The sequence below is a fragment of the Oncorhynchus mykiss genome, chromosome 4 (assembly GCF_013265735.2).
Source record: "Oncorhynchus mykiss isolate Arlee chromosome 4, USDA_OmykA_1.1, whole genome shotgun sequence".
NCBI classification, from domain to species: domain Eukaryota; kingdom Metazoa; phylum Chordata; class Actinopteri; order Salmoniformes; family Salmonidae; genus Oncorhynchus; species Oncorhynchus mykiss.
The window spans coordinates 44,974,663-44,998,308 of NC_048568.1; the positions used below are offsets into that span (position 1 = coordinate 44,974,663).

General features: G+C 45.3%; 1 protein-coding gene across 1 annotated transcript; it reads right to left on the reverse strand.

Moving 5' to 3' along the window:
* Nucleotides 1-2,621: 2,621 nt before the first annotated feature.
* On the reverse strand, nucleotides 2,622-16,998 carry iyd (iodotyrosine deiodinase). Its single transcript, XM_036976430.1, has 5 exons — nucleotides 16,463-16,998; nucleotides 13,158-13,355; nucleotides 12,910-13,069; nucleotides 11,970-12,126; nucleotides 2,622-2,950 (listed from the first exon to the last, which is right to left on the reverse strand). Exons 1-5 carry the CDS (start codon nucleotides 16,650-16,652, stop codon nucleotides 2,768-2,770), a joined length of 888 nt encoding a protein of 295 aa, XP_036832325.1. The 5' UTR covers nucleotides 16,653-16,998; the 3' UTR covers nucleotides 2,622-2,767.
* Between the last annotated feature and the right edge of the window lie 6,648 nt (nucleotides 16,999-23,646).

A 23,646-nucleotide genomic window follows, 5' to 3' on the forward strand; every position in this document is an offset into this window, starting at 1 on the left:
CTTCCGTTCTTCTTCTTCTTCTTCTTCTTCGTCTGTGGAACTTCCGGGAACTTGTCCCTTTTGTTATGCTTCCACCTACTGTTTAGTATTTGATATTACTTCCAGCCTTGGAACTGTACTTGGTAAACTAGATGAGATACAGCTTTTGTCAAAGTTTAAAAGTCAAAAGTAGATTTTGTTTTGTACATTTTCCCTAACCCTAACCCTTTTCCTAACCTTAACCTAATTATCCCGAACTGCTACGTTAATACTCCTAACCTGTTGCGTAACTTCTAAACCTGCTACGAAAAGTCCCTTTTGACAAAAGCTGTATACCTTCTAGAAAAAAAAACGTGTTTCTCTTATGTCTGCTACGTTAGGTTCGCGCTGTACTGAACCACTGTTTATAATAGGCAATGCTGTCTAGAATAAACCCATCAATTCTAATGACTTAAATCAAATGTAAAGTCAGGAACAATATATACATATATATGTGTTTATTTTCAGACGTTTTAAATGGTTCTCATACGTTGTTGTCTTCTAATTCAAATTATCAGGATCATGTTCATCAAACCAATTGAATAATCAGGGATTAAAGAAGGTAGAGACAGCAATACATCACACAAAGCAGCCACAACTGTCAGTAAGAGTGTCCATGATGGAGTCTTTGAATGAAGAGATGGAAATAAAACTGTCCAGTTTGAGTGTTTTGTTGCAGATCGTTCCAGTCGCTAGCTGCAGCGAACTGAAAAGACGAGCGACCCAGGGATGTGTGTGCTTAGGGAACCTTTAACAGAATGTGACTGGCAGAACGGAACGGCCTTAAGTGCACATGAGAAAGTACTTCAGGGGTACTTCAGGGGTCCTCCGGGGGTACTTCGGGGGTACTTCAGGGGTACCTCGGGCAGAGCAAAATGTAGTTGGTGGTACAGTAACCAAAAACGGTTGAGAACCACTATAGTGTATATATACACCACTGGGCTTCACTCAAGAGGAAGTTTCCACCATATCTCTTATACCAGTCATTTTAGTTTCAAATCACTATGGGAGGAAGCGTGGCCAATGATTGGGATGGCCAATGATTGGGACCAATGTTATTTCCCTGTACATATAATGGGAGAACTCCATCCTCTCCTCCCTCCTCTCCTGCTCATCTCCTCCTTCCTCCCCTCCATCCTCTCCTCGCATCCTCTTCTCTCCTCCTCTCCTCTGTCCTCTCCTCTCATCCCCTCCTCCTCTCCTCTCATTCGTCCTCTCCTCCTCTCATCTGTCTTCTCCCCGTCCTCTCCTCTCCTTTCCTCCATCCTCTCATCCGTCCTCTCCTTTCCTCCCTCCTCTCCTCTGTCCTCCTCTTCTTTTCCTCTCCTCTTCTCATCTGTCCTCTCCTGTCCTCTCCTCACTCCTCTCCTCCGTTCTCTCCTTGACTCCTCTGTCCTCTCCTCGCCCCCGCCTCCCTCCTCTCCTTGCCTCCTCTCCTCCGTCCTCTACACCCTCATCTCCTCGACTGCTTATGAATAAGGATGAAATCGTAATTGAGGAGAGGCGGCGAGGAGAAGGAAAGTGGACGGAAATGCTATTGCAAGAAAGTTTCTTCTCCACTCCACACGGGCAAATGGCGTTGGAGGAATCCCAAAATATATGTGTGTAACGTGATCAAAACAAATGTGTAGTTGTGAACATTGATTTGGGAGGAGCTCACCGGAACAGAGTACCTTCACCTCAAATGTTCTACTGAGTTCCTGAACCTCTTATAGAATATGAGCTCAGAAATATTCCCCCAATGGTCAAATTTTTGTGAATATTTTGAATGAAAGACCAAGAGGATGAACAGCAAATAAAACAATGTCACAGCCCGTTTTGATCATTTTTTTTTTTTTACCAAGGGTGCCAATATTAGTGGAGGTCACTGTAGAGGTATAATCCCGAGTCAAACCTGTTTATTTTTTATCTAAAGGTATCCAGGGCTACATTCATTTGGTATGTTCTGGAACGTTCAATTCAACTAAAAAGATGCTATACTGAAAAAACAGTTGAAAAACGGGGAGGGGTTTTGTTGTGGGTTGGTTAAATACGTCACTCATTGCTTCAAGCCACACCCACCACACTTACCTCAAAGTCTGTTCGAGAACATACAGGAACGTCATGGAAAAATGTGTCATTCTGCAACGTAGCAAATGTTCATGCGAACTGAATGCACCTCTGCTATTGACATACATGTTGAATTAGAACGCGACAACATTCATTACTGAGGCAGTCTAGAGCACAGGTGAGTACAGGTAGGCCTAGACAGAGCACTAGTTTGGTGTGTGCAGCCTTGTCCCACCCCTTTATGTTAATTTATTAATATGTGCAAACACACAGCATGTGTTTATGCAAATGAGGTAATACCATTTTCTTTCTTTACCATTTTCTTCCATTTTAACACAAAAAAGTTTAAAAAAATACCCGATACCATTAGAATATGTATATATTAGTGCATTCTAAGAAAAAATAAAGTGAAATTTAACAACAAATCGAATACCTGAATTTCCACTAAAAACCTGAACATTATTTGTCCGTGCCAGTAAAATGTTTTATGCTATAATTCACTCGATATCTAATGAATTATAAAAAAATCTAAAAGTTTGGAGTATCTTCATTTATTGTCCAACTGTTGCATTTATTAGAATAGTAAACATTTTAATGACTGTTGCTGCTTTACAAATCATTGCAGATGACTGGGAGGAGACGAGGACAGAAGGCACCCCTACATCTAGGATGTCACTCTGCCGGGCCCTTTATGATGATGTCACAGGTGTACCATGATGTCGTCGAGTGGCTTGCGGGTGAGGTCGGGCACGGTGGCGTCGGGGGCGGGGTAACCAACAGGAAGTAGCATCAGCAGCTTCTCATTGGCTGGCCGACCGAGGAGCAGCCTGAGCTGGGGGCCGCAGTTGAGGGGCGTCGTCGTCACCGTCACCAGACCTGCATTCTGACAAGGGGATTGGACAGACTGCATGTCAGTCAAACACAGAGAGACATGGGTTCGGTCAGAATATCAAACACATACAGAATCCATAGGTTTATTAAGGGTTTTGAAAAGCTCTTATGGTTGCCTAGAGCTGACACCATTCCCTGTTCTATCTGACAGACAATAATGTCTGTTCTACACAACACATTTCTACGTCAACGTTCTGTAAAGTAACATCCTTCTGTCTTTGTTAGACATTTTATTTCAAATCAAATATTTAGATGTTATTAAGGGTGTAGCTAAATGCTAGTGTTCCTAGCTCCAACAGTAATACCTAGCGAAATGCTTGTGTTCCTAGCTCCAACAGTGCAGTAATATCTAACTAAATGCTTGTGTTCCTAGCTCCAACAGTAATACCTAGCTAAATGCTTGTGCTCCTAGCTCCAACAGTAATACCTACCTAAATGCTTGTGTTCCTAGCTCCAACAGTAATACCTAGCTAAATGCTTGTGTTCCTAGCTCCAACAGTAATACCTAGCTAAATGCTTGTGTTCCTAGCTCCAACAGTAATACCTAGCTAAATGCTTGTGTTCCTAGCTCCAACAGTAATACCTACCTAAATGCTTGTGTTCCTAGCTCCAACAGTAATACCTAGCTAAATGCTTGTGTTCCTAGCTCCAACAGTAATACCTAGCTAAATGCTAGTGTTCCTAGCTCCAACAGTAATACCTAGCGAAATGCTTGTGTTCCTAGCTCCAACAGTGCAGTAATATCTAACTAAATGCTTGTGTTCCTAGCTCCAACAGTAATACCTACCTAAATGCTTGTGTTCCTAGCTCCAACAGTACAGTAATATCTAACTAAATGCTTGTGTTCCTAGCTCCAACAGTGGAGTAATATCTAACTAAATGCTTGTGTTCCTAGCTCCAACAGTAATACCTAGCTAAATGCTTGTGTTCCTAGCTCCAACAGTAATACCTAGCTAAATGCTAGTGTTCCTAGCTCCAACAGTAATACCTAGCGAAATGCTTGTGTTCCTAGCTCCAACAGTGCAGTAATATCTAACTAAATGCTTGTGTTCCTAGCTCCAACAGTAATACCTACCTAAATGCTTGTGTTCCTAGCTCCAACAGTAATACCTAGCTAAATGCTTGTGTTCCTAGCTCCAACAGTAATACCTAGCTAAATGCTAGTGTTCCTAGCTCCAACAGTAATACCTAGCGAAATGCTTGTGTTCCTAGCTCCAACAGTGCAGTAATATCTAACTAAATGCTTGTGTTCCTAGCTCCAACAGTAATACCTACCTAAATGCTTGTGTTCCTAGCTCCAACAGTACAGTAATATCTAACTAAATGCTTGTGTTCCTAGCTCCAACAGTGGAGTAATATCTAACTAAATGCTTGTGTTCCTAGCTCCAACAGTAATACCTAGCTAAATGCTTGTGTTCCTAGCTCCAACAGTAATACCTAGCTAAATGCTAGTGTTCCTAGCTCCAACAGTAATACCTAGCGAAATGCTTGTGTTCCTAGCTCCAACAGTGCAGTAATATCTAACTAAATGCTTGTGTTCCTAGCTCCAACAGTAATACCTACCTAAATGCTTGTGTTCCTAGCTCCAACAGTACAGTAATATCTAACTAAATGCTTGTGTTCCTAGCTCCAACAGTAATACCTACCTAAATGCTTGCGTTCCTAGCTCCAACAGTACAGTAATATCTAACTAAATGCTTGTGTTCCTAGCTCCAACAGTGCAGTAGTATCTAACTAAATGCTTGTGTTCCTAGCTCCAACAGTGCAGTAATATCTAACTAAATGCTTGTGTTCCTAGCTCCAACAGTAATACCTACCTAAATGCTTGTGTTCCTAGCTCCAACAGTAATACCTAGCTAAATGCTTGTGTTCCTAGCTCCAACAGTAATACCTAGCTAAATGCTAGTGTTCCTAGCTCCAACAGTAATACCTAGCGAAATGCTTGTGTTCCTAGCTCCAACAATGCAGTAATATCTAACTAAATGCTTGTGTTCCTAGCTCCAACAGTAATACCTACCTAAATGCTTGTGTTCCTAGCTCCAACAGTACAGTAATATCTAACTAAATGCTTGTGTTCCTAGCTCCAACAGTGGAGTAATATCTAACTAAATGCTTGTGTTCCTAGCTCCAACAGTAATACCTAGCTAAATGCTTGTGTTCCTAGCTCCAACAGTAATACCTAGCTAAATGCTAGTGTTCCTAGCTCCAACAGTAATACCTAGCGAAATGCTTGTGTTCCTAGCTCCAACAGTGCAGTAATATCTAACTAAATGCTTGTGTTCCTAGCTCCAACAGTAATACCTACCTAAATGCTTGTGTTCCTAGCTCCAACAGTACAGTAATATCTAACTAAATGCTTGTGTTCCTAGCTCCAACAGTAATACCTACCTAAATGCTTGCGTTCCTAGCTCCAACAGTACAGTAATATCTAACTAAATGCTTGTGTTCCTAGCTCCAACAGTAATACCTACCTAAATGCTTGCGTTCCTAGCTCCAACAGTACAGTAATATCTAACTAAATGCTTGTGTTCCTAGCTCCAACAGTAATACCTACCTAAATGCTTGTGTTCCTAGCTCCAACAGTAATACCTACCTAAATGCTTGCGTTCCTAGCTCCAACAGTACAGTAATTCTAACTAAATGCTTGTGTTCCTAGCTCCAACAGTAATACCTACCTAAATGCTTGTGTTCCTAGCTCCAACAGTGGAGTAATATTCACAACAATACACACAAATCTAAAATAATAGAAATAAGAAATATATAAATATTAGGACGAGCAATGACTGTCGTAGTGACTGTCGTAGTCCAGAGTATATAAAATAATAATTATATATATATATATATATATACATACATACAGTGCCTTCAGAAAGTTTTCAGACCTCTTGACTTTTTCCACATTTTGTTACGTTACAGCCTTACTCTAAAATGGATTAAAGAAAGAAAGAAAAATCTCAGCAATCTACACATAATACCCCATAATGACATCACAATACCCCATAATGACATCACAATACCCCATAATGACATCACAATACCCCATAATGACATCACAATACCCCATAATGACATCACAATACCCATAATGACATCACAATACCCCATAATGACAAACGAAAACAGGCTTTTAGAAATAGTTGCAAATGTATTAAAAATAAAAAACAGAAGTACCTTATTTACATAAGTATTCAGACCCTTTACTATGAGACTTGAAATTGAGCTCAGGTGCATCCTGTTTACATTGATCATCCTTGAGATGTTTCTACAACTTGATTGGAGTCCACCTGTGGTAAATTCAATTGATTGGACATGTTTTGGGAAGGCACACACCTGTCTATGGAAGGTCCGACAGTTGACAGTGCATGTCAGAGCAAAAAACAAGCCATGAGGTTGAAGGAATTGTCCGTAGAGCTTCGAGACAGAATTGTGTCGAGCATTGAAGGTCCACAAGAACAGTGACCTCCATCATTCTTAAATGGAAGAAGTTTGGAACCACCATGACTCTTCCTAGAGCTGGCAGTCCGGCCAAATTGAGCAATCAGGGGAGAAGGGCCTTGGTCAGGGAGTTGAGCAAGAACCCGATGGTCGCACTGACAAAGAGTTCCTCTGTGGAGATGGTAGAACCTTCCAGAAGGACAACCATCTATGCAGCACTCTACCAATCTGGCCTTTATGGTAGAGTGGCCAGACTGAAGCCACTCCTCAGTAAAAGGCACATGACAGTCCATTTGGAGTTTGTCAAAAGGCACCTAAAGGACTCAGACCACAAGAAACAAGATTCTCTGGTCTGATGAAACCAAGATTGAACTCTTTGGCTTGAATTCCAAGTGTCACATCTGGCGGAAACCTGGAACCATCCCTACGGTGAAGCATGGTGTTGGCATTATGCTGTGGGGATGTTTTTCAGCTGCAGGGACTCGGAGACTAGTCAGGATCGAGGCAAAGATTAACAGAGCAAAGTACAGAGAGATCCTTGGTGAAAACCTGCTCCAGAGCGCTCAGAACCTCAGACTGGGGCGAAGGTTCACCTTCCAACAGGACAACGACCCTAAGCACACAACCAAGACAACACAGGAGTGGCTTCAGGACAAGTCTCCGAATGTCCTTGAGTAGGCCAGCCAGAGCCCAGATTTGAACCCAATTGAACATCGCTGTAGACCTGAAAATAGCTGTGCAGCAACACTCCCCATTCAAACTGACAGAGCTTGAGAGGATCTGCAGAGAAGAATGGGATAAACTCCCCAAATACAGGTGTGCCAAGCTTGTAGCATCATACCCAAGAAGACTCAAGGTTGTAATCGCTGCCAAAGGTGCTTCAACAAAGTACTGAGTAAAGGGTCTGAATATTTATGTAAATGCGATATTTAAAAAACATTTTGCATAAATTAGCAAACATTTTTTTAAACTTGTTTTTGCTTAGTCATTATGGGGTATTGTGATGTCATTATGGGGTATTGTGTGTAGATTGATGGGGGGGGGGGGGGGCAATTGAATCCATTTTTAGAATAAGACTGTAACGTAACAAAATGTAGAAAAAGTCAAGAGGGGGTCTGAATACTTTCTGAATGCCCTGTATATATGATGGGATGTATAGACATTATAGACCGGATGTGGATGGAATATATAGTATATCTATAGAATACATAGGATAGAATAGTAGATGTACAGCAATAGTTGAATAGGATGGACTTGACTAGAATACATTATATACAGTACATATGAAATGAGTAAAACAGTTTAACATTATTAAAGTGACCAGTGGTCTATTATTAAAGTGACCAGTGATTCCATGTCGACAGTAGGTACATTAGGGCAGCAGCCTCTAAAGTGCAGGGTCGAGTAACCGGGTGGTAGCCGGCTATTGACAGTGACTAAGTTCAGGGCAGGGTACTGGGGGGAGGCCGGCTAGGGATGGCTATTTATCAGTCTGATGGCCTTGAGATAGAAGGTGTTAATCAGTCTCTCGGTCCCAGCTTTGATGCACCTGTACTGACCTCGCCTTCTGGATGGTAGCGGTGTGAACAGGCAGTGACTCAGGTGGTTGTTGTCTGTGATGATCTTTTTGGCCTTCCTGTGACATCGGGTGCTGCAGGTGTCCTGGAGGGCAGATAGTTTTCTCCCGGTGATGCGTTCGGGCAGACCGCACCACCCTCTAGAAAGCACTAAGGTTGCAGGCGGTGCAGTTGCTGTACCAGGCGGTGATACAGCCCGACAGGATGGTGCATCTGTAGAAGTTTCTGAGGGGCCAAGCTGTATTTCTTCAGCCTCCTGATTGTTGTTGCACCTTCATCACCACACTGTCTATGTGGGTGGACCGTTTCAGATCGTCAGCGATGTGTACGCCCAGGAACTTGAAGCTTTTCACCTTCTCCCCTGCAGCACAGTTGATGTGGATAGGGGGCATACTTCCTCTTCTGTCTCCTGAAGTCCACGATCAGCTCCTTCGTTTTGTTGACGTTGAGGGAGGGGTTATTTTCCTGGCACCACTCGGTCAGGGCTCCTCCTTGTAGGCTGTCTCGTCATTGTTGGTAATCATGCCTACTACTGTTGTGTTGTCTGAAAGCTTGGTGATTGAGTTGGAGGTGTGCATGGCCACTCAGTCATGGGTGAACAGGGAGTACAGGAGGGGGCTGAGCACCCACCCTTGTGGGGCTCCAGTGTTGAGAATCAGCGTAGTGGAGGTGTTGTTTCCTACCTTCACCACCTGGGGGCGGCCCGTCAGGAAGTCCAGAACCCAGTTGCACAGGGCGGGGTTCAGACCCAGGGCCTCGAGCTTAATGATGGGCTTGGATGTTACTATGCTGTTGAACACTGAGCTATAGTCTAACTATAGTCTATAGTCAATGAACAGCATTCTTACATAGGTATTCCTCCAGATGGGATAGGGCACTGTGTAGTGTGATGGTGATTGCATCGTCTGTGTATCTATTGAGGCAGTAAGCAAATTGAAGTGGGTTAAGGGTGACAGGTAAGGTGGAGGTGATATGATCCATGACTAGTCTCTCAAAGCACTTCATGATGACAGAAGTGAGTGCTACGGGGCTATAGTCAGTTACCTTTGCTTTCTTGGGTACAGGAACAATGGTGGACATCTTGAAGCAAGTGGGGACAGCAGACGGGTATAGGGAGAGATTGAATTGAATATGTCCGTAAACACTCCACCCAGCTGGTCTGCACATGCTCTGAGGACGCGGCTAGGGATGCCGTCTGAGCCGGCAGCCTTGTGTGGGTTAACACGCTTAAATGTCTTACTCACGTCGACCACGGAGGACCACAGTCCTTGGCCGAGGGCTGCGTCGGTAGCACTGTGTTATCCTCAAAGCGGGTGAAGAAGGTGTTTAGCTTGTCTGGGAGCAAGTCGTCAGTGGCTGGTTTTCCCTTTGTAATTTGTCATTGTCCACATACATCTCGTGTCTGAGCAGTTGAATTCCGACTCCACTTTGTACTGATGTTTTGCCTGTTTGATTGACTTACGGAGGGCATAGCTGGACAGTTTGTACTCAACCATATTTCCAGTGACCTTGTCGTGGTTTGCGCTTTCACGGTTTTTGGTTTGGGTAGGTTTTAATAGTCATAGTGGGAAAAACATCCCCTATACACTTCCTGATGAACTCAGTCACCGTGTAAACGTCAATGTTATTCTCAGAGGCTACCCGGGAACAAATCACAGTCCGCGTGATCAAACTATCTTGAAGCATGGATTACGATTTGTCAGACCAGCATTAAATAGATCTTAGCATGGGTACTTCCTGTTTGAGTTTCTGCCTATAGGAAGGGTAGAGCAGAAGGGAGGTGTGATCTGATTTGCCGATGGGAGGGCAGGGGAGGTCCTTGTAGCCATCCCGAAAGGGAGAGGGACAATGGTCGAGAGTTTTTGAAGCACAAGTACAACAGGCAATGTGTTGATAGAACTTCGGTAATGTTTTCCTCCCAAAATGTTTTTGTTAAAATCCCCAGCTACAATAAATGTGGCCTCGGGATATGTAGTTTCCTGTTAGCACAAAGCCAAGTGTAGTTCCTTGAAGGCCGTCGTGGTATCGGCTTGAGGGGGAATATACACGGTTGTGACTATAACCGAAGAGAATTATCTGGGGCGGTAATATGATTGTGAGGTATTCTAGGTCAGGTGAACAAAATAACTTGAGTTCCTGTACGTTATTACAATCACACCATGAGTAGTTAATCATGAAACATACACCTCCACCTTTCTTCTTCCCGGAGAGTTCTTTATTCCTGTCTGCCCAATGTACTGAGAACCCAGCTGGCTGTATGGACGGGGACAGTATATCCAGAGAGTTCTTTATTCCTGTCTGCCCGATGTACTGAGAACCCAGCTGGCTGTATGGATGGGGACAGTATATCCAGAGAGTTCTTTATTCCTGTCTGCCCGATGTACTGAGAACCCAGCTGGCTGTATGGACGGGGACAGTATATCCAGAGAGTTCTTTATTCCTGTCTGCCTGATGTACTGAGAACCCAGCTGGCTGTATGGACGGGGACAGTATATCCAGAAAGTTCTTTATTCCTGTCTGCCCGATGTACTGAGAACCCAGCTGGCTGTATGGACGGGGACAGTATATCCAGAGAGTTCTTTATTCCTGTCTGCCCGATGTACTGAGAACCCAGCTGGCTGTATGGACGGGGACAGTATATCCAGAGAGAGTCATGATTCTGTGAAACAGAGTATGTTACAGTGCCTGATGTCTCTCTGGAAGGATATCCTCGCCCTGAGCTCATCTACTTTATTGTCCAGGGAATGAACATTAGCGGGAATTATAGTCGGAGGTGATGGATGGTGTGCACGCCTCCTGAGTCGGACTAGAAGTCCACTCCGAATACCTCTTCCCCACTGACGGCGTCTTGGAGCAGCCACTGGGATGAGTTCAGTTGCCTTGGGGGTACGAACAAGGGATCCAATTCGGGAAAGTCGTATTTCTGGTCGTAATACTGGTGAGTTACCACTCACTGATATCCAGAAGTTCTTTCCGGATGTATTTTATAACACAAAAAAACATTCAAATAACACAAAACAAAAAAATACTGCAAAGTTGCTTAGGAGCTAGAGGCAGAGCTGCAGTGTCTGTCGGCGCCATCTTCAGATAGAATAGAGAATCATATCAGTACGCCCCAGCGGTCCACGTCCCTGAGTACGCCCCAGCGGTCCACGTCCCTGAGTACGCCCCAGCGGTCCACGTCCCTGAGTACGCCCCAGCGGTCCACGTCCCTGAGTACGCCCCAGCGGTCCACGTCCCTGAGTACACCCCAGCGGTCCACGTCCCTGAGTACGCCCAAGCGGTCCACGTCCCTGAGTACGCCCCAGCGGTCCACGTCCCTGAGTACGCCCCAGTGGTCCACGTCCCTGAGTACGCCCAAGCGATCCACGTCCCTGAGTACGCCCCAGCGGTCCACGTCCCTGAGTACGCCCCAGCGGTCCACGTCCCTGAGTACGCCCCAGCGGTCCACGTCCCTGAGTACGCCCCAGTGGTCCACGTCCCTGAGTACGCCCCAGTGGTCCACGTCCCTGAGTACGCCCCAGCGGTCCACGTCCCTGAGTACGCCCCAGCGGTCCACGTCCCTGAGTACGCCCCAGCGGTCCACGTCCCTGAGTACGCCCCAGTGGTCCACGTCCCTGAGTACGTCCCAGTGGTCCACGTCCCTGAGTACACCCCAGCGGTCCACGTCCCTGAGTACGCCCCAGTGGTCCACGTCCCTGAGTACGCCCCAGCGGTCCACGTCCCTGAGTACGCCCCAGCGGTCCACGTCCCTGAGTACGCCCCAGCGGTCCACGTCCCTGAGTACGCCCCAGTGGTCCACGTCCCTGAGTACGCCCCAGTGGTCCACGTCCCTGAGTACGCCCCAGTGGTCCACGGGGGTTGTGACTTGGTGAATGAGTGCTCGTGTGGTTGTCTCACCTAGCTATTTTATTAAGATGAATGCACTAGCTGTAAGTTGCTCTGGATAAGAGCGTCTGCTAAACAACTCAAATGTAAATGACGTGTGAATGCTCTGACCTGCAGCGCGGCCAATAGCAGGCCACAGGAGATGGACACACTGATCTCATTGTAGTAATGAGTCCTCTTCTGTCCTCCAGCGACGATGCCGTACGTCTGTTTAAATATCAACACGAGGTAGGGAGCCACATCAAGATACTGCTTCACCCAGTTAGTCCTGGGAGAGAGGGAGGAGAGAGGGAGAGAGAGAAGGGGGGGAGGGAGAGAGGGAGGAGAGATGGGGGAGAGGGGAGGGGGGAGAGAGATGGAGAGAGGGAGGAGAGATGGGGAAGGGGGGAGGGGGGAGAGAGATGGGGGAGAGGGGGAGAGAGGGAGGAGAGATGGGAGAGAGGTAGGAGAGATGGGGGGGAGAGGGAGAGAGGGAGGAGAGATGGGGGGGAGAGGGAGAGAGGGAGGAGAGATGGGGGAGGGGGGGAGGGGGAGAGAGGGAGGAGAGATGGGGGAGAGGGGAGGGGGGAGAGAGAGGGAGAGAGAGAGGGAGGAGAGATGGGGAAGGGGGGGAGAGAGGGAGGAGAGATGGGGAAGGGGGAGAGAGGCGGAGAGAGGGAGGAGAGGGGGGAGAGAGGGAGGAGAGAGGGAGAAGAGAGGGGGAGAGAGGGAGGAGAGAGTGAGGGAGACAGGGAGGATATTGCGAGGGAGAGAGGGAGGATATTGCGAGGGAGAGAGGGAGGGAGGGGGAGATGGAGAGAGAGAGAGGAGAGAGCGAGGGAGAGAGAGGGGGAGGGGGAGATGGAGAGAGGGGGAGGGGGAGATGGAGAGAGGGGGAGGGGGAGATGGAGAGAGAGGGATAGTAAATATTATCTGACTAGCGTGCATGCTGTATGTCTACATGCTGTATATCTACATGGTGTAAATTTACATGGTGTATATCTATCTACATGGTGTATATCTACCGGGTGTATATCTACATGGTGTATATCTACGTGGTGTTTTTTCTGACCTGAGCCTCTGCAGGTCACTGACCCACTTGTCCCCCATCCTCTGGCGGTAGTTGACTTCCTCCTCCTCCTCCACCACTAGCCTGATCTGGTGCTTCACCTCTGGGTCTGACACCACCACAAACGTCCAGGGTTCTGTGTGGGCTCCACTGGGGGCTGTGCCTGGACAACACAGACAACACATTCATGTGTGTCTGTCTGTGTGTGTGTCTGTGTCTGTGTGTGTCTGTGTGCGTTATGCATGTGTTACCTGCAGTGCGGATGACGTTGTCGATGACCTGTCGTGGAACGGGCTCGGGGCTGATGAATCGGACAGACCTCCTCTGGTTCATCAGACTGAAGAAGTCCTGTGACCTCTGAACCATGACCTCTACGGGGTACCGAGAAGCTGGGTAGGGCACGTGGGCCAGCTCCTCCTCCCCACCACTCTCCACCCAATCACCATCCTCTAAAACCAGACAGACAGGAGGGAAGACCAATCGTCTGAATTATGAAGCTATAGAAAGCAAGGCTTTTTAAATTGTAAGCGGATTGAATGCGATTAAAGGCGCAATCTGCAATTTTAATTTATAGTCAGATGTGCACATCATGCACATATTTGTTGGTTAGTGTAACCATTTGTATAGCTACCTGACCGAATGTGTTCATTCATACTACCTTGAGTTGCGCTCATCTGTTCGGTGGTTCTCTATGGTTAATGATCTGTTCTGTGGTTCCCTGTGGTTAATGATCTGTTCTGTGGATAATGATCTGTTCTGTGGTTAATGATCTGTTCTGTGGTTAATGATCTGTTCTGTGGTTAATGATCTGTTCTGTGGTTCCCTGTGGTTAATGATCTGTTCTGTGCTTCCCTGTGGTTAATGATCTGTTCTGTGGTTCCCTGTGGATAATGATCTGTTCTGTGGTTCCCTGTGGATAATGATCTGTTCTGTGGTTCCCTGTGGTTAATGATCTGTTCTGTGGTTAATGATCTGTTCCCCCCATGCACACATTATTTAGGAAGGAAAATAAGGTTCTCTCTCTCTCTATTTCTTTCTCTTGTCTTGGCAGTCATTTTCTCGCTTTGGGTTCAAAGGTTGAGCAATACATAGACATAGACTGTAGACTGAGCCAGACTGAGTATTGAGAGGAGAGGGGGGATTGACACACGACATTGTTCTGTGTAATTGCGGTCTATTCTTTGGGTGCTGAAGACACTTTTGATAAAAAAAACCTCTGAGCTCCAGTCCACCCAGACTAGTTGCAGCTTAACTCCATCATAAATTGTAGAGTTTAGTTTAGTTGAGTTTAGTTGGCTAGTCCTAGAGTAAAGGGCTATAGGTCTAGAGTAAAGGGCTATAGATCTAGAGTAAAGGGCTATAGATCTAGAATAAAGGGCTATAGGTCTAGAGTAAAGGGCTATAGGTCTAGAGTAAAGGGCTATAGATCTAGAGTAAAGGGCTATAGATCTAGAATAAAGGGCTATAGATCTAGAGTAAAGAGCTATAGGTCTAGAGTAAAGGGCTATAGGCTATAGGTCTAGAGTAAAGGGCTATGGGCTATAGGTCTAGAGTAAAGGGCTATAGGCTATAGGTCTAGAGTAAAGGGCTATAGGCTATAGGTCTAGAGTAAAGGGCTATAGATCTAGAGTAAAGGGCTATAGATCTAGAGTAAAGGGCAATAGATCTAGAGTAAAGGGCTATAGATCTAGAGTAAAGGGCTATAGGTCTAGAGTAAAGGGCTATAGGTCTAGAGTAAAGGGCTATAGATCTAGAGTAAAGAGCTATAGATCTAGAGTAAAGGGCTATAGATCTAGAGTAAAGAGCTATAGATCTAGAGTAAAGGGCTATAGATCTAGAGTAAAGGGCTATAGGCTATAGAGTAAAGGGCTATAGATCTAGAGTAAAGAGCTATAGGTCTAGAGTAAAGGGCTATAGGTCTAGAGTAAAGGGCTATAGATCTAGAGTAAAGAGCTATAGGTCTAGAGTAAAGGGCTATAGGTCTAGAATAAAGGGCTATAGATCTAGAGTAAAGGGCTATAGATCTAGAGTAAAGGGCTATAGGTCTAGAGTAAAGGGCTATAGATCTAGAGTAAAGGGCTATAGATCTAGAGTAAAGGGCTATAGGTCTAGAATAAAGGGCTATAGATCTAGAGTAAAGGGCTATAGATCTAGAGTAAAGGGCTATAGATCTAGAGTAAAGGGCTATAGGTCTAGAGTAAAGGGCTATAGGTCTAGGGTAAAGGGCTATAGGTCTAGAGTAAAGGGCTATAGGCTATAGGTCTAGAGTAAAGGGCTATAGATCTAGAATAAAGGGCTATAGATCTAGAGTAAAGGGCTATAGATCTAGAGTAAAGGGCTATAGATCTAGAGTAAAGGGCTATAGATCTAGAGTAAAGGGCTATAGGTCTAGAGTAAAGGGCTATAGGTCTAGGGTAAAGGGCTATAGGTCTAGAGTAAAGGGCTATAGGCTATAGGTCTAGAGTAAAGGGCTATAGGTCTAGAATAAAGGGCTATAGGTCTAGAGTAAAGGGCTATAGGTCTAGAGTAAAGGGCTATAGGTCTAGAGTAAAGGGCTATAGGTCTAGAGTAAAGGGCTATAGGTCTAGAGTAAAGGGCTATAGGTCTAGAGTAAAGGGCTATAGGCTATAGGTCTAGAGTAAATGGCTATAGGTCTAGAGTAAAGGGCTATAGGTCTAGAGTAAAGGGCTATAGGCTACAGGTCTAGAGTAAAGGGCTATAGGTCTAGAGTAAAGGGCTACAGGTCTAGAGTAAAGGGCTATAGGTCTAGAGTAAAGGGCTATAGATCTAGAGTAAAGGGCTATAGGTCTAGAGTAAGATAGCAGGTAGCATGTCTGTTTGACATAGAGGACCTAGAGGAGTGCTCTGACGCAGAGAACCCAGTCGACTGCACCGGTGGCTTTAATAGCATGTTTTTCATAGGCTACACTACACACAGCCTTTACCACAGTGGTATTCAAAGTCGGGGTCGTGGGCTCGCTGGGGGACTGCAGTGGGGTCCACCCCACACAACAACAAAACTTTATTTTTTATTTTTTTAGGAACAAATAATGAAGAGTACAGATTAATTTATGGGACAATATACAAACGTTTTTCAGAAAGATAATTTTAAAAAAATACTGTTTTATTGAGTAAATGTATTTATTGGTTTCTTTTGATTTTGATAAGAGATGAAAATGTCATGAATTGAAGGTTATTTGTTGATGTAAAAATCTAAATGTCCAGATTCTAAGGTTTTATTTGGGGTGGGGTCCCCCCTGAAAAAGTTTGAATACCATCACTTTCCAACAATGCCCTTTCTCAGTCTGTTTTCGTCCAGTAATTTGGATGTAAAAAATTTTACACAAACACGTCTTGCTTATAATGCCATTCACACTAAATTGCGAAATATCATCTTGCCACAATCCGTCAATTATTTATTCGGTACAAGTTAGATTTTTTTGCATATTTCCGCAAGCTGTTGACCAATAGAAATGGTCATTTCCTTTCAAATCCATGAAGGGAAATGAACAAGTGGACACTTCGGTAGATAGGAGAGGTTATTAGGGCTAACTACCTTCATCTTTGTGTCGGATCTCTGTGTCGTCCTGAAGATCCTCGTCCACCCACGGTCGGGCCTCGGCCTCGGGCTTCCGCTCGGGTTTCACTGCCTTGTTCTCCTTCTTCTGAGAGCTTTTGAACAGAAAAACTAGGATCACGCATAAAACAGCCACGAACACCGGCGTGAGAGTGGAGAGAAGGGCCATGCTGACTGACGGCGATAATCTGAACACAACTGATAGAAACAGACAGTCTGCCAGCCAGGCGGGCGCTCCGCTGCTCAACGGATCTCTTTCGTCCCAAACTGCACCCTATTCCCTATCTAGTGCACTATTTTGAGCTGGGCCCATAGGGATCTGGTAGAAAGTAGTGCACTATGTAGGGAACAGTATGCCATTTTTGGACACAAGCCCTGGTTGCGAAACAGTCCGGAATCAGGGGGAGTTGAGTTGACTGGGTTAATCATCAAACGATGGCGCACTGAACTACACTGCATGACATAATAGGCTTTTTTTCTAGATTATACATTGGGCCTATAACATCTATAGGGCTATAAATATAGGCTACTTTTAAAAAGTTATGAGCACCAATCAGTATTTAAGAAAATAGACTGATTAAGTCTATAGCCTACATCTGGGTCGGTAAAATATAGTCTATAGCCTACATCTGGGTCGTTGATATAGTCTATAGCCTACATGGGGCGGAAGGGTAGCCTAGTGGTTAGAGCGTTGGACTAGTAACTGGAAGGTTGCAAGTTCAAACCCCCGAGCTGACAAGGTACAAATCTGTCGTTCTGCCCCTGAACAGGCAGTTGATCCACTGTTCCTAGGCCGTCATTGAAAATAAGAATTTGTTCTTAACTGACTTGCCTAGTAAAATAAATAAAATAAATAAAACATCTGGGTTGTTGCTATAGTCTATAGCCTACATCTGGGTCGTTGATATAGTCTATAGCCTACATCTGGGTCGTTGATATAGTCTATAGCCCACATCTGATCGTCTCAGTTCCACTCGATCGTCTCAGTTCCACTACATTACACATCAGAGTCGTTGGACGAAGGTGTCTTGGTAAGATCTCCGATGTTCGGTGTGAACATTAACGCATGTTGCTCGCGGTACTGTTTCGGGAAGCTTTCACATCCGTGAGAAATCATTTTTCACACCTCGATAAGGTTAGTGTTCCCACACGGCCATATCTCCATGTCACAGCACTTGTTTACAGAAAAAAAGATGGAAGACGAGGCGACCACCTGTGCTAGTTTAGTAGGATGGAGGCTGTATGGATCTGTAACTGCTACAGTGTAGTTCAGTAGGATGGCGGCTCCATAGTTGTATGGGTCTGTAACTACTACAGTGTAGTTTAGTAGGATGGAGGCTGTATGGATCTGTAACTACTACAGTGTAGATTAGTAGGATGGAGGCTGTATGGATCTGTAACTACTACAGTGTAGTTTAGTAGGATGGAGGCTGTATGGATCTGTAACTACTACAGTGTAGTTTAGTAGGATGGCGGCTCCATAGTTGTATGGGTCTGTAACTACTACAGTGTAGTTTAGTAGGATGGCGGCTCCATAGTTGTATGGGTCTGTAACTGCTACAGTGTAGTTTAGTAGGATGGAGGCTGTATGGGTCTGTAACTGCTACAGTGTAGTTTAGTAGGATGGAGGCTGTATGGATCTGTAACTGCTACAGTGTAGTTTAGTAGGATGGAGGCTGTATGGATCTGTAACTGATACAGTGTAGTTTAGTAGGATGGAGGCTGTATGGATCTGTAACTACTACAGTGTAGTTTAGTAGGATGGCGGCTCCATAGTTGTATGGGTCTGTAACTACTACAGTGTAGTTTAGTAGGATGGAGGCTGTATGGATCTGTAACTGCTACAGTGTAGTTTAGTAGGATGGAGGCTGTATGGGTCTGTAACTACTACAGTGTAGTTTAGTAGGATGGAGGCTGTATGGATCTGTAACTGATACAGTGTAGTTTAGTAGGATGGAGGCTGTATGGATCTGTAACTGCTACAGTGTAGTTTAGTAGGATGGAGGCTGTATGGGTCTGTACCTACTACAGTGTAGTTCAGTAGGATGGAGGCTCCATAGCTGTATGGATCTGTAACTGCTACAGTGTAGTTTAGTAGGATGGAGGCTCCATAGCTGTATGGATCTGTAACTACTACAGTGTAGTTTAGTAGGATGGAGGCTGTATGGGTCTGTACCTACTACAGTGTAGTTCAGTAGGATGGAGGCTCCATAGCTGTATGGATCTGTAACTACTACAGTGTAGTTTAGTAGGATGGAGGCTCCATAGCTGTATGGATCTGTAACTACTACAGTGTAGTTTAGTAGGATGGAGGCTGTATGGATCTGTAACTACTACAGTGTAGTTTAGTAGGATGGAGGCTCCATAGCTGTATGGATCTGTAACTACTACAGTGTAGTTTAGTAGGATGGAGGCTGTATGGGTCTGTACCTACTACAGTGTAGTTCAGTAGGATGGAGGCTCCATAGCTGTATGGATCTGTAACTGCTACAGTGTAGTTTAGTAGGATGGAGGCTGTATGGGTCTGTAACTACTACAGTGGAGTTTAGTAGGATGGAGGCTGTATGGGTCTGTAACTACTACAGTGTAGTTTAGTAGGATGGAGGCTGTATGGATCTGTAACTACTACAGTGTAGTTTAGTAGGATGGAGGCTGTATGGGTCTGTAACTGATACAGTGTAGTTTAGTAGGATGGAGGCTGTATGGATCTGTAACTGCTACAGTGTAGTTTAGTAGGATGGAGGCTGTATGGATCTGTAACTACTACAGTGTAGTTTAGTAGGATGGAGGCTCCATAGCTGTATGGATCTGTAACTGATACAGTGTAGTTTAGTAGGATGGAGGCTTTATGGGTCTGTAACTACTACAGTGTAGTTTAGTAGGATGGAGGCTGTATGGATCTGTAACTACTACAGTGTAGTTTAGTAGGATGGAGGCTGTATGGATCTGTAACTACTACAGTGTAGTTTAGTAGGATGGAGGCTGTATGGATCTGTAACTACTACAGTGTAGTTTAGTAGGATGGAGGCTCCATAGCTGTATGGATCTGTAACTACTACAGTGTAGTTTAGTAGGATGGAGGCTGTATGGATCTGTAACTACTACAGTGTAGTTTAGTAGGATGGAGGCTGTATGGATCTGTAACTACTACAGTGTAGTTTAGTAGGATGGAGGCTCCATAGTTGTATGGGTCTGTAACTACTACAGTGTAGTTTAGTAGGATGGAGGCTCCATAGCTGTATGGATCTGTAACTACTACAGTGTAGTTTAGTAGGATGGAGGCTGTATGGATCTGTAACTACTACAGTGTAGTTTAGTAGGATGGAGGCTCCATAGCTGTATGGATCTGTAACTGCTACAGTGTAGTTTAGTAGGATGGAGGCTGTATGGGTCTGTAACTACTACAGTGTAGTTTAGTAGGATGGAGGCTCCATAGCTGTATGGATCTGTAACTACTACAGTGTAGTTTAGTAGGATGGAGGCTGTATGGATCTGTAACTACTACAGTGTAGTTTAGTAGGATGGAGGCTCCATAGCTGTATGGATCTGTAACTGCTACAGTGTAGTTTAGTAGGATGGAGGCTCCATAGCTGTATGGGTCTGCAACTACTACAGTGTAGTTTAGTAGGATGGAGGCTGTATGGATCTATAACTGCTACAGTGTAGTTTAGTAGGATGGAGGCTCCATAGTTGTATGGATCTGTAACTACTACAGTGTAGTTCAGTAGGATGGAGGCTCCATAGTTGTATGGGTCTGTAACTACTACAGTGTAGTTCAGTAGGATGGAGGCTCCATAGTTGTATGGGTCTGTAACTACTACAGTGTAGTTCAGTAGGATGGAGGCTCCATAGTTGTATGGGTCTGTAACTACTACAGTGTAGTTCAGTAGGATGGAGGCTCCATAGTTGTATGGGTCTGTAACTACTACAGTGTAGTTCAGTAGGATGGAGGCTCCATAGCTGTATGGATCTGTAACTGCTACAGTGTAGTTTAGTAGGATGGAGGCTGTGTGGATCTGTAACTACTACAGTGTAGTTTAGTAGGATGGAGGCTGTGTGGATCTGTAACTACTACAGTGTAGTTTAGTAGGATGGAGGCTGTATGGATCTGTAACTGCTACAGTGTAGTTTAGTAGGATGGAGGCTGTATGGATCTGTAACTACTACAGTGTAGTTTAGTAGGATGGAGGCTGTATGGATCTGTAACTGCTACAGTGTAGTTTAGTAGGATGGAGGCTGTATGGGTCTGTAACTGCTACAGTGTAGTTTAGTAGGATGGAGGCTGTATGGGTCTGTAACTGCTACAGTGTAGTTTAGTAGGATGGAGGTTGTATGGATCTGTAACTGCTACAGTGTAGTTTAGTAGGATGGAGGTTGTATGGATCTGTAACTGCTACAGTGTAGTTTAGTAGGATGGAGGCTGTATGGATCTGTAACTGCTACAGTGTAGTTTAGTAGGATGGAGGCGTCATAGTTGTATGGATCTGTAACTGCTACAGTGTAGTTTAGTAGGATGGAGGCTGTATGGATCTGTAACTGCTACAGTGTAGTTTAGTAGGATGGAGGCGTCATAGTTGTATGGATCTGTAACTACTACAGTGTAGTTTAGTAGGATGGAGGCTGTATGGATCTGTAACTGCTACAGTGTAGTTTAGTAGGATGGAGGCTGTATGGGTCTGTAACTGCTACAGTGTAGTTTAGTAGGATGGAGGCTGTATGGGTCTGTAACTGCTACAGTGTAGTTTAGTAGGATGGAGGTTGTATGGATCTGTAACTGCTACAGTGTAGTTTAGTAGGATGGAGGTTGTATGGATCTGTAACTGCTACAGTGTAGTTTAGTAGGATGGAGGCTGTATGGATCTGTAACTGCTACAGTGTAGTTTAGTAGGATGGAGGCTTCATAGTTGTATGGATCTGTAACTACTACAGTGTAGTTTATTTAGTAAATATTTTCTTAGCTCTATTTCTTGAGCTGCCTTGTTGGTTAAGGACTTGTAAGTAAGCATTTCAAATCAAATGTTATTGGTCACATACACATGGTTAGCAGATGTTAATGCGAGTGTAGCGAAATGCTTGTGCCTCTAGTTCCGACAATGCAGTAACATCTAACAAGTACTCAGGTAAACTATGTCAAGCATGGGCTGCTGTCATACCAGACTGATTACAGGGTAAGGACACTGATAGATTTCCCACCCATATGAAGTGTTCCCAACCCTAATAACTTAAAGATCAGCGTCTAGGGGCAACTCATCAAGATCAGCATCTAGGGGCAACTCATGAAGATCAGCGTCTAGGGGCAACTCATCAAGATCAGCATCTAGGGGCAACTCATCAAGATCAGCATCTATGGGCAACTCATCGAGATCAGTGTCTAGGGCAACTCATCATGATCAGTGTCTAGGGGCAACTCATCATGATCAGCGTCTAGGGGCAACTCATCATGATCAGTGTCTAGGGGCAACTCATCGAGATCAGTGTCTAGGGGCAACTCATCAAGATCAGCGTCTAGGGGCAACTCATCATGATTAGTGTCTAGGGGCAACTCATCAAGAGCAGCGTCTAGGGGCAACTCATCAAGATCAGTGTCTAGGGGCAACTCATCATGATCAGTGTCTAGGGGCAACTCATCATGATCAGTGTCTAGGGGCAACTCATCATGATCAGTGTCTAGGGGCAACTCATCATGATCAGTGTCTAGGGGCAACTCATCAAGATGGCGTCTAGGGGCAACTCATCATGATCAGCGTCTAGGGGCAACTCATCAAGATGGCGTCTAGGGGCAACTCATCATGATCAGCGTCTAGGGGCAACTCATCAAGATGACGTCTAGGGGCAACTCATCAAGATCAGCGTCTAGGGGCAACTCATCAAGATCAGCGTCTAGGGGCAACTCATCAAGATCAGCGTCTAGGGGCAACTCATCAAGATCAGCGTCTAGGGGCAACTCATCATGATCAGTGTCTAGGGGCAACTCATCATGATCAGCGTCTAGGGGCAACTCATCATGATCAGTGTCTAGGGGCAACTCATCGAGATCAGTGTCTAGGGGCAACTCATCAAGATCAGCGTCTAGGGGCAACTCATCATGATTAGTGTCTAGGGGCAACTCATCAAGAGCAGCGTCTAGGGGCAACTCATCAAGATCAGTGTCTAGGGGCAACTCATCATGATCAGTGTCTAGGGGCAACTCATCATGATCAGTGTCTAGGGGCAACTCATCATGATCAGTGTCTAGGGGCAACTCATCATGATCAGTGTCTAGGGGCAACTCATCAAGATGGTGTCTAGGGGCAACTCATCATGATCAGCGTCTAGGGGCAACTCATCAAGATGGCGTCTAGGGGCAACTCATCATGATCAGCGTCTAGGGGCAACTCATCAAGATGACGTCTAGGGGCAACTCATCAAGATCAGCGTCTAGGGGCAACTCATCAAGATCAGCGTCTAGGGGCAACTCATCAAGATCAGCGTCTAGGGGCAACTCATCAAGATCAGCGTCTAGGGGCAACTCATCAAGATCAGCGTCTAGGGGCAACTCATCAAGATCAGCATCTAGGGGCAAAAGAGATGTCAATCTCAAGGTGACTTTCCTGGTTAAATAAAGGATACAAAACACCAGAACAGTAGAAGAGGCGTCAAAGAGGATGGTTCCTTTTCTCTCCCACCAGGAGAATACCCTGCTCCTGTGTACAGGGTCACTGGGCTGCTGCCAACTAATTACATGACTACAGACTCCGACCCCAGACAGCAATGTGAGTCTACTATCTCTCTCCACTTCCCTCCCTCCCTCTCTCTCTCTTTCTCTATCCTCTCTCTCCACCTCTCTGTCTCTCTCACCCTCTTTTCCTTTCCCTTCTCTCTCTCTATCTCCCCCCTCCCCCTCTCTCTCTCTCTATCTCCCCCTTCTCTCTCTCTCTATCTCTCCCCCCTCTCTCTCTCTCTCTCTCTCTATCTCCCTCTCTCTCTCTCTCTCTCTCTCTCTATCTCCCTCTCCCCCCCTCTCTCTATCTCCCCCTTTCACTCTTCCTCTCTCTCTCTATCTCCCCCCCTCTCTCTGTCTCTCTCTCTCTCTATCTCCCTCTTCCCCCCCCTCTCTCTCTATCTCCCCCCCTCTCTCTGTCTCTCTCTCTCTCCCTCTCCCCCCCTCTCTCTCTATCTCCCCC